Source organism: Oppia nitens, unplaced genomic scaffold (assembly GCF_028296485.1).
Source record: "Oppia nitens isolate AA-2021 unplaced genomic scaffold, nextdenovo-longstitch-racon4-pilon3 scaffold3_pilon_pilon_pilon, whole genome shotgun sequence".
Classification (NCBI taxonomy): Eukaryota; Metazoa; Arthropoda; class Arachnida; order Sarcoptiformes; family Oppiidae; genus Oppia; species Oppia nitens.
In genome coordinates, this window is record NW_026533221.1 from 4,299,358 (window position 1) to 4,320,577 (window position 21,220).

The 21,220-nt window shown below is 21.9% G+C and overlaps 1 protein-coding gene across 4 annotated transcripts in view; it reads left to right on the forward strand.

The window, feature by feature from the left end:
- Window positions 1-20,965, forward strand: part of LOC128958720 (high affinity cAMP-specific and IBMX-insensitive 3',5'-cyclic phosphodiesterase 8B-like) — a 35,914-nt gene extending 14,949 nt beyond the window's left edge. The window contains exons 1-15 of one of the 4 annotated variants that reach the window (XM_054304634.1): window positions 3,253-3,294; window positions 3,357-3,416; window positions 8,338-8,531; window positions 13,143-13,260; window positions 13,486-13,794; window positions 13,963-14,051; window positions 17,103-17,176; window positions 17,847-17,924; window positions 17,998-18,065; window positions 18,315-18,488; window positions 18,579-18,784; window positions 18,892-19,218; window positions 19,279-19,702; window positions 20,398-20,527; window positions 20,645-20,965. In XM_054304634.1, the coding sequence (XP_054160609.1) occupies window positions 3,366-3,416; window positions 8,338-8,531; window positions 13,143-13,260; window positions 13,486-13,794; window positions 13,963-14,051; window positions 17,103-17,176; window positions 17,847-17,924; window positions 17,998-18,065; window positions 18,315-18,488; window positions 18,579-18,784; window positions 18,892-19,218; window positions 19,279-19,702; window positions 20,398-20,527; window positions 20,645-20,772 (2,370 nt within the window). In that variant the 5' untranslated portion in view covers window positions 3,253-3,294; window positions 3,357-3,365 and the 3' untranslated portion in view covers window positions 20,773-20,965. Of the gene's footprint in view, window positions 1-3,252; window positions 3,295-3,356; window positions 3,417-7,881; window positions 7,893-8,337; window positions 8,532-13,142; window positions 13,261-13,485; window positions 13,795-13,962; window positions 14,052-17,102; window positions 17,177-17,846; window positions 17,925-17,997; window positions 18,066-18,314; window positions 18,489-18,578; window positions 18,785-18,891; window positions 19,219-19,278; window positions 19,703-20,397; window positions 20,528-20,644 lie in introns of those variants that run through there. The other 3 variants (XM_054304632.1, XM_054304635.1, XM_054304633.1) reach the window with 3 other exon arrangements.
- Window positions 20,966-21,220: the final 255 nt, after the last annotated feature.

The following is a 21,220-nucleotide window of genomic DNA, read 5'->3' on the forward strand; positions in this document are numbered from 1 at the left end:
AGTAAATTTTATTAAAATAAAATAAAATTATAAATATATGTTATTTATAATTGTAAATATTATAGTATAAACACTTTTACATAACTTTTTAGATGATATAAGCATTTTGTTTGAATGTAACGTCAAGAATATGAGTCGAGTCCTCAAAACTATAACCTTTGGTATTCATTATATAAGAGACATCTAAAAAGGTTTTTATTACAAATCAATGCATCGATTGATTGACTCTAAAAATCATTTCCTTTGCCATTAATGATACGAAACCGTCATTTTTCAATACAATTCTCTATCTCTTTCAGTTAAATTGCATTCAATTCATACCAAATAATAATTGTTCGCATGTTTTTGTCCGACACCTCAATAATACAGTATTTGTTATATTAAATAATTTTATCGTTCAATTCATTCGTCAAATTGTTGTTTGAAAGATATATATATATATATATATACATTAACTAATATATAACACCGACACCGACACCGAACCCACACCAACACCAACACTATCGGTGCTCTCAATTAGTGACACAAACTTCTGTTTCTGTCACATAACATATCATTTGATTATATGTTCACATCATTACACTATTTACTCAATTATTATTCTAAATATTAGTTTTTTTTATTTCATAGTATATATATTGATAATAATATAACATTTTGTAAAAAAAATTTCTAAAAATTTCATAATATTCTTCTTATTCATATAAATTTATAGTCAAAATTATATTTACATAATATTAATGTTTGAGATGTCATCGATTTGGTTGATAAGTCAAAAAAGTTTTCAAATTATTATATTTTGTTGAATACAAATCAAGAATTAATTAAATTCTTAGTATTCTTGAATAACAAACTATTTATTAATTTCAACAAAATTTCAAAAATTCATTGCTTGACGTCATTTATAATATCATTAGAAATACATTTCACTAATAATTCCTGACTTAATATTTAGTTTGAGTTTTACAAACAATTAATTATCAAATGAATATTTGTTAAAAGATTTTAATTAAATAGAATATTTTTTAATGAAAAATAGTAATTAGTTATATATTGATATTGAAGTTTAAATATAATAAATTCAATGAAAGGACTTGTCATGAAATAAATCTGATGTTTAAAGAACTTAATCAAACATTTTGACTATAAAAATAAACCATAATATATAATATTATTATACTGTTTATATACAGAAAATTTTTATAAAATTTATAAATGCATATTTTAATTTTATAATAACTTATATATATTGATATAAATGATGCTTTTTGTAAAGTTTTTCCACTATACTAATAATAAAAACATTATATTTAAATTATGTAAACATAAATTTGAAATCTCTTTAAATTGTTAAATATAATTGAAATATAATAATGTCACTTTTCTATATTATTCAATAGTATTCAATAATAATAATAATAATATACAAAAAATAATTTAAAAATTAATAGTTTAAAATAATTGACAAATCCTTTGTCTAAATTATGTTCAAATAAATATAGAGAAATACTGTACATTATTTATTTTACTTACATTTTGACAAATATACTAAAAATATTGCAATTATTAAAAATATAATTTTATATAAAGATTTAATGCATTATTATTATACAATTTACTTTATATTTTATAATATTTTTTTAATATACTATATATTGTATGTCTTGTCATTTACTTTACATGTATTGCATTACATTGTAAACATTTCATCAAATTATTCAAATAATTTACAGATGTATATAAAATCATCTAATAAAAAGATTATCCATTAATTTTGATAATAATTAAAATTAAATATATTAAATGAATTAATCAATTTATTTTTTTTAATTGAACTAACTTTAATAATTTGGATTTACTTAAATTGTATCTATTTTTACTAATCCTATACATATGTTTTTAAGTCTATTTTTTATGCAAAATATTTTTTTATTTTAAAATTTAAATTTAATACTAACTACAGTTAATATCCTATTTTTAAATGTTATTTAAATATAATTTATATAAATTTGAAAATTTTCTTTTGTTTATCATAAATATTTGACATTTAAATAATGTTTTAATTAAAAAAATTTTATTAAATTGATGTGTTATAAAAACACATTTATATGTAAAATAAAACTGTTGCTAAAAATTGTTGTCAAAGACTTATGTTGTTATAGTGATAAAAAAAATATTTAACATTTAAATATATTTTTTAAGTGAAAAGCTTTTTTTCTGCATTTTTCATGATTTATAACAAATTATGTTTTGGTTTACAAAAATTTGAATGAATTGAATACACAATTAGTTTGACAGTTGAGACAAATTGTGAACAATATTTGTCATCAAATGAATAAATACAGTAAATTCTAATAACACTTAAAAAACATTTATTTATTATTATATATTTCAGTGACATATTTGAAATATTTTTATAATTGCTACTATTCTTACTAATAATTTCAAAATTTTTAACATGTTTTATAATATTAAGTTTATAATTTTAAAATGTACTTTAAAATATTATTCTGATTATTAAATATTTATTAATTTTTAATCAAATAAAATTTTTGTTTATATTAATAAATATTTTTATTAAACTAATATCAAAAGTTGTTTTAATTAAAATTTATTGATTGTTGAGTTTAGAGTAAACATTGAATTGAATCTTATGTTTACAATAACTACAGTATTTATTATTTTAATTTATAATTAATATTTTATTAGTAATAAAATAATACATAAATTTTTAGAGATTATATTAATATTGTATATACAGGTATCACTGTATTCTTAATAAAAATTAAATGATTTATAAATACTAATATTACATAAAAATTAATATTATATTTATAATCAATAAATTTGATATTTATGTCATTTTTAAACGAGTTATTATCGATTGATAATACAAAAGCATAGGTTAAGTGGGCTGTCGTTTAATTTATCAAAATGTTTGTACGTTTACAAAGTTATTTGATTTAATCCGACACTGTTTTTTAAATCATAGCAAAATAAAATTAAATGTGATTTCATTTAAATTATTTCAAATGAATTGACATTTACTGACATATTTGTTAAACAATATAATAACATAATATATTTTCATTTGTATTAAGTTATCTGTAAATTATATGAAATCATGAATGTTGTGACAATGTTTACAATAGTTTTATCGAAATATAAAAAAAGCAAAATACATGGAAAAAAATTTCAATTATTTTATTCATTGTATTACATTTACAAATGGTTTTCAGTGACATTTGTATAATGCTTTCCTGATTTTTATAATATTATTATTGTCTTCAAGTAATGATAATTATAATTAATTAATTATTGAATTATAAAATTTATTTATTTTTTTAATACAGAATTCACGAATGAATATCTTAAAACACGACAAAATGTGCCTTAATTTCCCTAATGTTAAAGTAAGTTATTTTTATTTAATTTTATTTATATCAGATAGTCACAATAAATAGTGGCGGGACGAAATGTATCAAAGTTGTATAATTACTGTGACAAAAGTATTAATGCTAAAAATACAAGACTAATTTCTTAAAATTAATTGATTATATATCTTTATATTTTAAAATTTCAAGTTTTAAAATTATTTTATTTTTGACTAATAATAAGCATTTTTGTAAACGACATCCAAAATTTACTAATCAAATTTTTAAAATATAAATATTATTTACATGTTGTAATGATAAATTTCTAAGTTTTAATCAACCATTATAAAATAATCGACTAAATGTTTCTTTTGAGAAATTTTCATAGATCAATTAGATTTAATTAAGCATTAAAAAACAAAAAATGCCTATAATATGATTATAATGTTAAGTGATAATTTACAAAAAAAAATAAAAGTTAAAAACCAAAATTTTAAGTGTCATCCAGTGAGTCATATATTCATCTTTCATAATAAATAAAAATGTAACTTTTCAGTTTTCAATTAGTAAAAAATATATATAAACAAATTAAATACTTTTTGTTGCTAGCTGAATAAAGTTAAATATACTATAATTTTATACATATCTTTCAGTTTTAAAGTAAAATAAATAATTTTTTGAATGATTTGAAGCGTTTTGTGTTTATACATGAAGTTAATTAAAAAATTTATAAACAATTTCAATTTTAATTAAAAGATTCTGTGAAAAAATGTTAAAATTTTAGTTACTGCAATATTTACAAAATAATTAATTAGTAGTATGAAAATATTTAATCTTATAAATATTTTTACGTTAATATGCTTATATTGCAATAATCTAAAAATGAAAAACTTAAATTATGTTATGTTTAAATAAAAAATAATATCAATAATTTTTTATCATATCATTATCTTAAAATGTAGTTTTAAAAACATTTTTAAATATTAGAAAGAGTTGGATTTTTAAAAATATTATTTATTGATCAGATAGCCCTGCTATCGATCTAATAAAATATTGAATGATTTGTAATTTTTATTTTTTTTAAAACGACTAAAATTTAAAAAGTTAAGGTATTGTCAAAAATGACGGAATTTATTTTTTTGTTATAAAAGTTAGTAAAATCTTTAAAAATAAAATTATTTTTTTGTTCAATTTATAGGCCATTAATTGCCAGTTAAATTGATGAAAATTATTTTACTTAATCATTTTTAGTTATTAAATAAATTAACTTTAAAATTAGTCATATGTCCCGCCATTATATATTGTGACTACCTGATATTATAATATTTGCTTTTAGTATATAATAGTGTATTGTATAGTTTATATGAAATAAGTTATTAAATAATTAATAGTGGAATTAAATATATATATATAAAGTCTGTGACAGAAGGGTGCGAACTGGTTTTTGCTTAATATCTCTATAACTAATTGAGCTAGATAAATAAAAATTTTATGAGAAACATGGAATCCTGGGACGTATAACTTAGTATAGTTAGTTGTTATAGATTTAAGCTTATGTAGCTAAGCACCGGTAGGTGCCATATCTCTAAAACTATAATAAATATCTAAATTCTGATAATGTGAATTAAAACTAGGTGAAAATTCATTAGACACGTGTTTCGGTAATTTTTTAAAAAATTAATAAATTTTAAACAAAAAGCAAAAAAATGTAAAATTTGTAATATTTTGATATTTTCTAGAAAAAAAGTGTCAAGGTATTTTGATATGAAATTAATCTATTATTATTTGTTATTTTATTAGGAATAATTATTCTATTTACAATTTTTAATTATCATGCTTAGTTTTTGAGATATTAAAGATAAACATTTTTACCATTATATAAATTTAGTAACAAATATAATTAATAAAATTTTATAAGAAAAATTATATAATGATAAAAATGTTTATCTTTAATATCTCAAAAACTAAGCATGATAATTAAAAATTGTAAATAGAATAATTATTCCTAATAAAATAACAAATAATAATAGATTAATTTCATATCAAAATACCTTGACACTTTTTTTCTAGAAAATATCAAAATATTACAAATTTTACATTTTTTTGCTTATTGTTTAAAATTTATTAATTTTTTAAAAAATTACCGAAACACGTGTCTAATGAATTTTCACCTAGTTTTAATTCACATTATCAGAATTTAGATATTTATTATAGTTTTAGAGATATGGCACCTACCGGTGCTTAGCTACATAAGCTTAAATCTATAACAACTAACTATACTAAGTTATACGTCCCAGAATTCCATGTTTCTCATAAAATTTTTATTTATCTAGCTCAATTAGTTATAGAGATATTAAGCAAAAACCAGTTCGCACCCTTCTGTCACAGACTTTATACAGTATCTCTAAAAAGTTAACATCAAATATAAATTATTCTTAATTACATTTTATACTGTTATATCAATTATTAATGCTTTACTATATATAAATATTTTAATACAAATAAAAAATTATTATGCAAAACAATAATAATTTATCACATGTTTAATTCCACTTATTTTACAGCTTTTAGATTATATTATAAAACTATTCACACAAACAAATTTCCTGTTGATCTGTAAATACAGTATTAATATTGCTGTTATGTAATATTAATGTTATAACAGACTATTTTGTAGTTTTTAAATTAATGTAAAATATATCATAATTATTCAAATTAGTATTATTTTGAGTATTCTTATTGTTTCATTTTTTTAAATTATTTAATTTTGCAATATCTATAAATTTTTTAAATCTATTATACTCTACTTACGTGTTATTTACTAAAGTTATTTATATTGAACCAAAGAATTTAATAAATTGTTATAAATTAATATTGTGTGTGATATTACATATTTTTAATTATCATTAAAGTAAAACACTTATCATAGGTAAACGTTTAAAATTCCTAAATTTTGTTTACATTATAAATTTTAGATATATTTAATTAATTTAATAGACTGTTAAGTACTTAAGTCACATAATAAATATTTACAACTAATTCAACGTCACACACACACACACACACACACACACACACACACACACACACACACACACACACATACACACACATACAGACTTTATAAACATCATGTTTAAGATCAAAACATTTAATTATTGATATCAATTTAAATGTTAACTATTATTATCAAATATTTATTGTTTTTGCTAGAGTTAAACACTATTTTGCATTTATTATTGAAGTGCTCAAAGTATTTCATAATACCATAAAAACATTATTACTTTAAACTTTGTAACCTATTATAATTATTTTTTTAATATAATATACTGTTAATTGTCCATAACAAGTAAATGTAATCAATAAGTTTTATTTTTATTACAAATTTTTAAATATTTTATTAATTAATACCTAAGGAATTAATTATTATTTAGAAATTTGTATTGAAAAGAATCAATTGGTTTATTATTAATAAATTAATAATAATAAACTACATTTACATTCATAGATATACTCATTGAACTCAATTTAATTTAATGTTAATAATAATATATTTAATTAAGTCGTTTATTCAAAGATAAGTTATCAATGATGATGTATATAAAAATGTACTGTATTTTTATGGTTTAGTCTACATTAAACACTTGTCACGAATTATAATAGTTAAATAAACCACAATATTTATTAATATTTTATATAACTCTTTATAATTAATGACAAAATATTATTATTATTATGAAATAAATAAACAGCAATTTTAATGTTTGTAATAAACATAATTAATTAAGTAATTCATTTATTTAATAATTCTACTGTAATAATGAATAAACTGATGTCTATATTGTAATTGGTATTCATTTTAGTAAAATAGTTGTAAAGAATATTAAATATTTTATAATAATAAACATTTAGAGAAAACATTTTAAAATACTGTATTAAAAACATTAACTACATAAACAAATTTTTATCTTTCAATTTATTATAGTTAACATTAAATTCAAAATAAAATCAATACCTATGAAAACATTGCTTTATAGTATTATATTTAATTGCAATTTTTATAAACATTTTTATATTTACAAATTAATTATTATATTATATCATTAATTTTTAGTTTTATTTCTATATTTCTATTAATTAATTAATTATTATTTAAAAAACAATGAAATTTGTAACCGAATATTATGTAATTATAAGTATTGTTTTTCATCTTATAAATTAAACACAATATAATTAAAAACTATAAGTTTTGTCTTTGAAACAAAACACAATTTTTGTCTTCAATTATATTTATTAAATTAATTAAACACACATACAGTATATTTCATGTTATGTTGTAAAATATTTTTTACTTAAAATTAAACATTTAAAACCAATTATATTATAATTTATGAATTAATAACTAATATCTTTATTAAAATTAATGATTTTGAAGCCGAGTATATACTAATTAATCATTAAATTTGTTGATGTATTATATTGTAGAAAATGCATATTTCAACGCAAATGCAAAACGTAAGGCATATACTATACACTAAAAGCACTGTTAGTTTTAATTCCCACTAAAACAGTATAGTAATGCCATTTAAATACTATACATATTTTTATACTACAGGAATATAAATATAAATTCAAATAACATTTGACATAATTCTGGGCTCAGTTTGAAAATAAAGCTATAGTTTGTGTGAGATTGACGTCAATTGAAAGCATAAAACAATTTTCATAAACATTACAATTTCGCTATTTTACAACAAAATACTCTATTAATGTAATTTAGACATTAAGGCATGTGATTTGTTTTCACAAAAAACATCAATTATACGATTTATTAGTTCACATGAATAATTTTTATATTTAAATGCATTTTAAGGTTTATATTATTATTATTTTTTAAAGAGAGAATTACTTTTAAAAATATTCTGTATTTTAATAATATATTATTTGTTGTAATTTAAAGGTATTATTGGTTTTTGACAAACCGGACGCTCAGTGCGATGCTCTCAAATGGGCCGCAGAAAAGCTATCATTTGAAACATATTTATGCCATAACTTTGAGTCAGCCGTTGATTGTTATACTGAGGAAAGGCATCATTTGGTGATCATTGACTCCAGACATTCATCACACATGTTGGACGCATCATCTCTGTGCAGGTATTTAACAATTTACACACAAACATCCAAATACAATACAATGCAAATATAACCTAAAATGAAAGTCATGTATTATGATTTCCTATTCAATGACTTTTTCATATATTATTATCTATATATACGAATATATATATATATATATATATATATATATATATATATATATATATATATATATATATATTGATCAGCTATTCAATACTCGGAAAGGCATTCAATCAAATAAACTATTCATGAGATATGAAACCCTATCCTTTGTGTTTCTCTAATATTAAGCTCAGTTAGGATAATCTCCACACAATTCATGTCATCAAACAAATTGAAAAATATATAGACTGTAAATACAGTGATTTGTTTTTGAATTTATGCAAAAATAAATCGTTATTACATTAATGTATACAATATACTGTATTTAGTTATTTTATTATATTTATATTTGTATATTTATTATTAATATTACGCTACCATTAATTTGTACTAACAGATAAATGTATTAAATATTTATTTATCACAATTATTAAATACTATTTGAATTTATATTGAAATTTATTATTATTAAGACATAAATTTCTAATCATAATACAATTTTATATTTAACTTAATATTAAAGTACATTTTTGTGAGAATACAGGTACACCTAATATTATATTACAATAATAAACGGTTATATATTTATTATCAAATCATTTATTTATTAAAAAATGTACTGTACTTTGTTTGTTAACCAGACTTTGTATTGTTTAGAAACTAATAATATAGATATAAAAATTTAAAACATTTTTATCTTTTATCAAAAAAACATATAGCGGTAAATGCAAGATCTTTTTGAAATCTAAACAATGTTTGGTTTGGATTATTAAAGCATTTTATTTATTAAATATGATATCCGTTTATCTCAAATATTTCTCATACCGACACTTAAACAGATCGATATCCGAGAGTATTAAATACTGTATTAAATGAGAAATTGATGTCAAATAAGAGAGTGAATGAGTGGAGTAAACGATAAACAGAGTAAATACAGGTATAGACTGTGGGAATGGGAATCAAAATCATATTTCATGTGATTATTATGCGATTAAATGCATTTACTTACTAAACATGTGTCACTCAATCAATAAAATTGTCAAATAATTATTTGAGAAAATTCTGGGAAATTAATTATAATTTGTATCCTTGATTGTTGTTTATAACTTACATAACTCCAGTGATATATAATAATAAACATAATTATATAATAAATATCAGAGATAATCAAAGTAAAAAATATTTAATAGTATTATTTCGTCACAAATTCCGTATTTTTAGCAAATCATTCATTTTATTTAATATATTTTTTCATTGTTTTTTAAATTCAAAGAAATTACAATTTAATTGCACGTCGTTAGCAAATAAATTGTTTATAGTTTTATGAAAAACTAATTAATATTTTTATAACTCAAAGATAAAGCAATTTATTTGTTACTTAATTATTTTTGTTAATATACAATAGCTTTATTATTGATAGCAATTTAATATGATACTGGTGCAAATTTAAAGGTTAAATAATGATAAAAATTGGATTAATTTTGTCACAATATAAGAAAATGCATCGATTTTAGAGAATGTTTGTGTGTATGTGTTATAGGTATCAACAAAAAAAAATCTCAATTTAATTAAATATAATATAACCGGAAAAATGTCAAACATTTTGTGCTCAAAATTAGTGCAAACATTTTCGTTATAGACGTCGGATTTAATAATTTTGTTAACACACTGTACTATAATTTTATTTTAATATATTTTCATTTTATATATATATGGGTTTAATACAGTATTTAAGTATGTATAAATAATAATAATAATACCACTTTACTAATCAAATATTAAAGCCTATTTTATTTTTAAAAATATTTTGGTATACAGAAAGCGTGATTTATTTAATGTATTGCAAAATATTATTTAATTATTTAATTTAACTTAGTTTAATAATAATTAACTTAATATTAAAATTTATTATATTTGCTATGTTTAATACTATAATAAATAAACTTATTTTAATTATATTTTAATCAAAATTAGATTAAACAAATATTTAAAAAATATATATTTTTATTCAATACATGTTTTTCTATAATATTTTTTAAATGTATAAACTATTTTGTCATTTTTTTAAATATATCATAAATAAAGTCAACTTAAACACACAATATAACAGTATATAATAGTGAGAAAACTTATAGACGACAAATAGTATATCTTTTTATTAATAAGTAAAATAAATGTAAAATATTTTTATTTATACATTTTATACCTAATATTATATATTTTTACGCTTCGTTATATTAAACAGTACCTGAGCTGAGTCTGTAATCTATGAAAGAGGTCACTATAGCGAAAGTAAAGCCTATTAAGTTAGTTTGAATGAGTGCACAGAAAATTTGTTAAACTAAACAAATGTCAAGTTTTAGCCAAAAATAGTTTTTCAAAATAATAAACGATAAAACATATTATGTTTAAAACTCAAACTTCATGTTTACTTCAAACACACAATTGTTATTCAATTCAATAATTCATTTTTATCTGTCATAAAATTGTGAACATTTTGTATATGTAAAATGTGACTGTATATTGTCTATCATTTTATAGATTGTATAATAAATTTAATGCATATCTTTACTATTTTTTATCGTATGTTTTGAAGCATTTTATTGCTTCATATTAAGTTATTTTTTCGCAATTTATGATTATTGGACCAAAATATTATATATAAAAAAATTTGATGAAAATTGTATTTGCTATTATATATTTTTTTCTTTAAAATAAGTGTCAAAAATATTATTTATAATTAGATTTTTAAAAAGTATTTTGTATGAAATTCTTGAAATTTAAATGAGTTATATCAAGTGTTATCATTCACTTATAATTATTATGAATAATTCTATTGATTTTTGCAAATATGAATTTTTAAGCAATTTTTATGAATCTGTTTGGCATTTAATAGTAACGTAGAGTTAGAGTTATACGAAAAGTTTATCGATCGGGAAAAGTCATGCCCTGAGAGTCGGTCTAAATTGAAAACATATATTTATATTATACAAAACATTAATATATTGAAGATTGAAATAATAGTGAAGTGAACCCAATTGAATAGCAGTCTCTCAAAACAAATCTAACAATTTATTTAGCATTTGTTCCCATAAATACAAAGCTGTATTTTATTTTATTTTTGTTTGCCTACTGTATATAGCAAACAATAACATTATTAAAAAAAATAAGATTCATTTTTATACTATTTTCTGATAGTTACAGTTACATAAATATATTTCATAAATATAATTATATTTATATTATACTGTATATAAATTAAGTATGCTTACCATATAATACTAGCTTTGTATTTTGAGCGTAAAAATCTTAAATAATATTTTGATCAACAGTTTGTTTTTGTTATTTATTTTATACATTATGTAAACAATTATAATATTCATTAATCAAAAAATTTTGCTGAGCACTTCAAAATAATTTTAAATTGAAAAATGTTTTATTTGCAACACTAGACCACAACAACTAATTAATTATTAAAGTTGTGTCAAGTAATGAATAGATTGATGTTTTCAAAAAATAAATTTAATTAGTGTTCAAACATTACCTCCAATTGTTTATTGACTTAGTTTTGCATCCGATCTACAAAAAATAGTTTACCAAACAATGACATTCAATATTTGTATTGATGTCACAATTAGTCTGTTTTTAATATGTTATGCAAATAATACAATAAATGATAAGATGATTCACTAACTAACCAATTAATTGATATAAGTTTTTCTGATATTTTTAATAAAATATTTAGTATAATAAACATTACTGTATAATATTTATGATCTCATATTTCTATATTCGATAAAACATTTTGTAAAAAAATCCAGATCTCTTTTAAAGCATCTAAAATAAAATTTTAATACACATTTAAATTTTAAATTTACATATAGTCAGTGCTTTCAGTGTATTATTATTTTGCCAATACTGGCTAAACTTTTATATTAAAATACATGTAAATTATTAAATTGGCTAAAATATTTGAAAAAACGTCAAAATAAATATTTAATATATTTATGTTGTCAGTAAACAATTGATTAAACAAATATATTAAAGATTAATGTTATTTTATATTAAATATAAATATTCTTTACTATTAATTGCATAATGTATTGTTTGAATAAATTTATTATAAAAACAAGAATATTCTTTTTGTTTACAAAAATATGTTTTTGTATAATGTATATAGTTTTATATCTATTTTTAAATATTATTTATTTATAATAAAACTGGGATAAAATATAGTTATTATTTAATATAAAATGCTGTAAACTTTTAAATAAATTATCAGACGTAAAGTCATGTAATCGTTGGAAAAGCTAATAACGATAATTTGCTGTTAAACTAATCGTAAATATCTAATTATTTTCAATTATATTATTCATGAAAAAAATCTTTTTAATTATTGATTGAACTTTTTTTATTAAATAAAACACGAAAATAGTTTTAAGGCTTTCTCTACTATTATATATAATATATTTAATTGATATATATATATATATGACTTAATCTTATTGTTTTGTCTACATTTAGATCCATAAGAAATATTAAAGGAAGTGAATACACGTGTATTGTTGCGGTCGTTAAGAGAAGTTTAGCCGAAAAAGAAGAGGCAGGAGTTTTGCCATTTATTAGACACGGATTCAATAGAGTTAGTCTTTATATCATAAATACTAATCAATTTACTATTGGTTTCTTTAATTAAATGCAAATTTCCTTTTAATTATAAAACTAATCTATTATTATAAATTAAAATAATAAATGAATGCCTATTATATATATAATACTAAATATTGATTAATTAATAATTGTTTTTCTATTTCTATCTTTCCATTTGAATGATGTGGTAATTGATTTGGCAAATGACTGAATCCAGTGGTTCATAGAGTCATATAATTTAGGCATTTGTCTCAATGAATTGATTCAATTAGAGAATAACGATATTGCCATTCAATCTAAACTTAAAGCAAGTCATGCCTTATTCACTGCACTCGACTACTGTAAGGACGGTGTGATAGTTACCGGTCCTAATCATGACATACAATACCTGAATCAAGCCATTGAAAAAATGTTGGGTTTTAGGTATGAAGAAATTATCGGCAAAAATGCTTATGATTTGCATCGAAGCGATTCATTGAAGACCGATGTCGTCGACAGCATTAATATGCATATCAATAAAGGAAAGGTATGTCAACAACACTCATATCGTTTACTATATTCATCATCACATTTGACTACTCATACATTAGTACTCTGTATTTTTTCACTAAACATATTTAATATATTGCTAATGACTATATAAGACTAACTAATCATTAATTATCGGTTTGATTGCATTTACAATCCAAACAAGGAATGGGAGGGAACTATATTTCATAGGAGAAAGTCTGGAGAATGTATTCCTCTCTGGAGTAAAATATCTCCATTAGAGGTACACAATGGGTATGTTTTTTAAGTTTTTATTATATCCATAAAAATGCATTATTTAAATCAATTGACTTAAAAAAACTAAATTCAAACTACTTTAAGTTTTTAATATTTATTTTATTTATTAAATTATTTTTACTTTTGTTAGTAAAGTACTAGAAATTTATTTGTAGCTAAATTTTTGTCTTAAAAATTGCAGAAGTTTTTAAAATTTATTTCTAACATTCTGTAGACAAATGTTTTATTTTTGATGATTCAGACATATATTAAGTTCCTAAAAATAAAAGGTTATCTGTGACATACACATACACATACACATACACATACACATACACATACACATACACATACACATACACATACACATACACATACACATACACATACACATACACATACACATACACATACACATACACACATACACATACACATACACATACACACACACATACACACATACACATACACATACACATACACATACACATACACATACACATACACATACACATACACATACACATACACATACACATACACACACATACACATACACACATCATACAATTTTTATATTAAGAGCTTAACCAATAAAATAAATTAGTGTTACTTTTATATTAGATTCTTTGTATAATATATACTCTAACATATTTATTATAATAAATTTATTTTATTTGCTTTTAATACATTTTGAAATACATTTTTTGAATTATTTTTAAATTTTGAAAACTTCAATTTAAAAGCCCTATAATTGTGACAAACCATACCGTACATTTTTAGCTATATAATTTACAATACATATACCTGTATATACTGTATATTATTGTCAATGTCTAACAACTTGTTTCTATCAAATGTGTTAACACTGAACACCAAAATAATGAAAAAGTGATATATTTTAAGTTTTGAGTTGTAATTCATACTTGAAATGCCATCAAATGTGTGATTCGCTAAAAGGCATTCAATGACTGTATTGTTAAAAGAGACTCTTTTGACGACAACTAAAAGACATACCTTTTTTGTTAGGATATGCGATATATATATATATATCAGGATTAAGCAATGTTTTGTATTTTAGGGGGTATTAGGGGTTTAAATAAGACAAACCTCGACAAATCTTAAGGAGGGTATAGAGTGGGTATAGAATTTTATTGCATTTTTAAACAACAATTTTTTCAAAAATCCAAAATCAAGGAAGAGGGTGAACACAAAATTCAAAAATCAAGGAAAATAGATAAATATTTCAGAGACTTAAGACTTAAATTTAAACTAAAATGTTTTTTATAAATTAAAATAATCCTGCATTTAAAATTTTAAAACATTAATTAAAAAACTTTAATATAGTTACTAAATTAATTTTAGTTTTTTTTATTTTTAAATAATCTACTTATAACGTAATTATTTTTTAAAAATAATAGTTAATGTTTAAGTTTTTAGGCACATATTTTTATATTAAAAATGTTATTTTTATATAAATGTTAACTAAATACTAATTATTTAACTTAATTTTAGTTAAAATTTTAATTCAAGTAATTATAAAATTTTATTTTTAATTGAAATTTTAAAAATTATTAATAAAAACATCATATATATTGTTTTACTAACTATTTATCGTTTTTTAATTTTTAGTTGAGTTCAATTTAGATTAAGTTTAATGTTATTGTAGCTATTTTTACTGATTTTAAGTCAATAATTACATTTATATAAGTTATAAAAACATAATAACACTTAATAAAATATTATCAATTATAATTTCTATAACCTGAAAAAATTAGCATTTCTCCTTGTTTTAAAGCGACAATTTTTTTTCAATTTGGTCAAAAAGTCTGCGGGGGAGGGGGTAAAATGCCAAAATCTTAGGGGAGGTATCTTGGCCTTACCCCTTGCTTAACCCTGATATATACTATATATATATATATACAGTAGAATATATATTCGTTAATTTAGCGACTCATGAGTAAACATCTCTTACTATTAGCAGATATAAGACATTATTTAGACTTTAAATTCCTGACTGAAATCCAATTTATCATCACTTTTATCAATTTCTTTTGTCAACAATTTTAAAATATATGCTTTTTATATAATAAAAAATGTTTGATTGAAGAATTTAATCCAATAAAAATCAAATTGTATTAGATTATATCGACCATATATTTTATAATATGAATTATATAATTTTGAAATTACATACCAAGTTGTAGTTAATATAAGTACAGTTAAACATATATTTTATTATTAAAATGGCAGACATTTTATAGTTTTCATCTTTTATTATTTAAATGGTTGTCCTTTTTTTAATGGACATATAATATTATATATACGAGATCTACTGTATAATCTACATATAGATGAGATATATGTCCTATTTTGATATACTGTATCCTATATCCAATACACAAGAGTGAAACTATACTTATATTTAAAACAAATTTTTAAATAAAAATATTTTTTCTTATTATTTAATTATACTCATAATCACTATATTTATTTAGAATATATTGTGTTTGATTATATTTATAGTAATAGCTCATCAATTATATGATATAAATTATATAACATAATGATAATTAAACTTTAATATATGATTAAATTATTTATAAAATACGAGTTTCAAAAAATAATGTTAACATTGCATTAAAATTTTCATTATTATTGATTTTTTGCCACAAAAAAATACTGTATACAAATTTTATCTAAATTTTTATTTGATATAATAAATATTTAACTATAAATAAATATAAAAAATTATAAAATTTATCAGTAAAATAAAAATCACATTTTTGACGTGTAGTCAGTCACAAAACATTTTATATGTGTTTATAATATAATAAAAATAAGTATAAAACTAAATTACTTTTAAAATTAGATAATTAGATATAATTATTATTAGTTGAATGTTATTTTTATAATTATTGTTGACTTTCATCACATCAACATTAGTTTAACTATTGAATAAACTTTATTAGAAAATATTGTATTTATTATTATTCTATTAAACTGTTATATTATATATACTATTATATTAAAGGTTTAATATTAAATATTTTCTATTATTTATAGAATTGCCGAACATTTAGTATTTATCAAAGAATTTCCTTATTATTCAATTGAAAAGATGTTTAGTCCCGATGGAGGTAAGCATTCATATAAAATAAAAATCAATTGTTTTGTTATTTTTTATTATTATTAATAGTTTTATTATTTTCTCAAACAAATACAATTGTTATAACCATAAAATTGCAATTCAATTTACTTTACTTATATACACTGTATATTATATTGACAAAACAACTTATCATATTTTCAGTGTCAGTTTTTAAGTAAAAACTTAATTTAATATAAAGTTTTTTAAAAAAGAGTTTATTATATTATGTAGTTTATATGATATAGCTTTTTAAATTATAATATAGTTGATATAACATTTTTTATTTAATGTTTTCTTAAATTTTTAATCTTATTATATATTATTAGGAGAGCACTTGTTTTTTGTCATATATATATAGTGTTAGAATCATTTACATAATAAGTTTATAGTATGACATTTATAATATATCACATTATATTTGATTATATTATATTAGCCCAAACTCTTTACAGATACACTTATATTTTTTAAGTCATATATTGTTTAGAAATAACAAAATTATTGAAATCAAATATATGGTAATATCCATTAGCCTTATATTTGATTTAATTTTGATAATATGTGATGCAATGACTTATCATCTTAAGTGAGAATACTATATACAGTATAAAGTTAACTATAATATTAATGGCAATGCATTTAATATCGATATGTTTTAGATGTACTTCCTTATACTTATGGCTCTATAAAAAGCACTAGAAAGGCATCATATGATGTAAAATCCCTGTGCTCTGACGGTCAGTGCATATCAATTAATTAATATTAATAAATGGTTGGCTTTTTATATCATTAAATGTTTTCACTTAACAGTTGGTTTGGGTCGCCGACAAAGTTTTGCCAAATTTCACGCCATGACTATCGAGGCGCCCATAACTAAGGTATTGATATATGGCTTATGGATACTGTTGTCTGTATTATTGTCTTCACAATTAAAATTAGATATTAGAGACATTGTTGCCATCATTTGCTTTGTGATCAATATTATAGCTTTTCTGTAGATAAACGTAGAGTTATTTAAAGTTGTGCTAAATATAAGTACTAAATGGCTATACATTTACATAAGAATATTGTTTAGCTTAAAAATTGCGTAAATGTGTTAACAATTAGTGGTTAAATTGATGAAACAGGTCATCAATATCCTGATGGCCACTCAAGAGAACAGTCCTGTGTTTGTGGCCCAAGCGTTGGATAAAGTATTGGAAATATTGAAGAACTCGGAGCTCTATTCACCACAATTTCCGAACAAAGAGAGCAAACCGGACGACCAAATGGCCAGTGATCTGGTGTCCGGTCTGATGAGTGTGAGAATCACTGCTGACATCCCCTTTACACCCGAACCACTCCTTAATCGTCTCAATAATAATATATTACCCAACACTTTGCTCACACAGAGCGGTACAAAACAGTCGGGAGTCCGTCGTATGTCACACGAGGCCGCCTCTAATAAAAGTAGTGTCGGCGGAGGAGGCGTCACTCCACAGACACCCACACAACTGCCGAGTCTTTCCAATGTTCCCAATAATATCAAGAATTTATTGGATAAGGACAGTGACTGGGGGTTTGATATCATTGAATTGGAAAGAGTTTCACAAAAACGGTATATCATTTCCTATATATATATATATATATATATATTTATATAATTTAAATATCATATCAATTAATATTGTAATACATTATTGTTGTCATAATGTGTATATGCAGTCCATTAGTTTGGTTGGGATTATCAGTTCTGTCAAGTTTTGATGTCTGTCGTACTCTAAACTGTGATGAGATAACCTTAAGAAACTGGTTAACAGTCATTGAAGCCAATTATAGGGACAATCCTTACCACAACTCAACCCATGCCGCAGATGTCATGCAAGCGACCGCTTACTTCTTAAGAAAGCCACGACTGAAGACACTGTTTTATCCTTTAGATGAGGCCATCTGTTTGATAGCCGCCATAATCCACGACGTGGACCATCCGGGAAAAAATAGCGCATTTCTTTGTAATTCAAATGACGAGATGGCCATACTTTACAATGATATGTCTGTTTCATTCAATTAGCTAACTGTTGATATTTTTTTATATATTACTATTTATTACAGATCTGTGTTAGAGAGCCATCACGCGGCTCATGCCTTTCATCTAACAGTTGGTCCCAATTCAGACCCAATAAATATATTTAAAAATTTGGATTCCGAAACCTATCGAGACGTTCGCCAATCAATTATCGATATGGTTTTGGCCACCGAAATGACTAAACATTTTGAACATTTATCAAAGTTTGTTCACGTTTTTACCAAATCTGTTAGCATAGAGGAAGGTCTTATAGGGAACGTTGGTCAGAGTGGACCGGGAGAACTGGAAACAGTTCCCGAATCGCCGAATATGATTACATTTTCCACACCTGAAAATATCGTTCTCATTAAACGAATTCTCATTAAGTGTGCCGACGTCTCAAACCCCGCCCGACCTCTAGACCTCTGCAAAGTGTGGGCGCATAGGATTGCAGAAGAGTATTGCAATCAGGTATTCAATTATTTTTCACAAATACAGCTAAATTTAATATAAAATACAAATATTTAGTTACTATACCCAAGTATTGCTCGATTCAAATGTTATTACCATTGATTTGGTGAATACATAACAGGAATATATATTTTGCACTCAATTCAATCAAACACTAAATTATTGATTTTTTCCACACAATTCCTTTCTGTACTGATTTTCTAATACACTAACAAACACATTGTTCGCATTGATTATTAGAAATAAAATATTTTTATAGTATTGTAGATAAAAACGAGAATAGAGAGAGAGAGAGAGAGAGAGAGAGAGAGAGAGAGAGAGAGAGAGAGAGAGAGAGAGAGAGAGAGAGAAATCAAATTTAATAATAAATATTACTTCGATTCAACTACAATATACAGTATATCATATTTTGATTCAATCGATCAGTAATTAATTAATATTTGTCATTTATAGATACAACAAATATTTTTCTAAAAATAATTAAACTATTGCTATCATAAATACAAATGACTAATACTTTTATATTTTGAATATTAAATGTTGTAAATATTATAAAATTTTATTTATAAATCAGTGTTAGCTATAATTATTTTGTAATATTAACTTAGAAATCTTTAATCATATATTGTAAACAAATGTTGATTTAAAATTAACAAATACTTGTTATATGTTGTATTTGTGTATACTATGAATAGACTGATGAGGAGAAGCGCCAAAAGCTACCGGTAGTGATGCCGACCTTTGACCGACTGACCTGTTCTATACCTAAATCTCAAATTGGTTTCATTGATTATTTTGCAAACGATATGTTTGACGCTTGGGATTGTAAGTCATTATAAAAATTATTAGTATTTTTTAAACTCAATCATTAAAATGTTTTTATCTTTCTTTCATTTTTTTCAATTTATGATCTCATTTGTGATGTTATGGTTTTGAACGTAGCGTTTGGAGACTTTCCGGAAATTGCAGAACATTTGCGATCAAACTATCACTTTTGGAAGGAGTTGTCGGAACAAAATAGTAATAAAGATATCGACAATAATAATAAAGACAAAGAAAGACAATCCTAAACCAATTTCAGTCTAAAAGAGGATCAATCCATACAAACAACAAATACAAAACAACATTTTAGGCCAAAGTTTTAGTGAAACAGAGATTATTTTTTTTAATTTAAAAAACAGTTTTATATGAAAAACAATCCAATATTTATAAAATTAGATTGTAATGGGATTTCTAATAATATAAAAATATAATTACATCAAACTCTAGTCACCGAAAATTATCGCCAATAATCTCATTTGCAGTCATTTTGTGCTCACTTTTTATTATTAATAATTAATAACAAAATAATAATAAATCCAACATATATTGGAAAACAAGTCTTAATGACTATTAATAACCAGTATATAAATATTTTGGGAAAAATAATTTCATTAAAACAGTCATAAATGGATAGGATTTACATAAAAACGACACTTAAAACATGTAATTAGAATTAGATATTTATCATAGAAAACG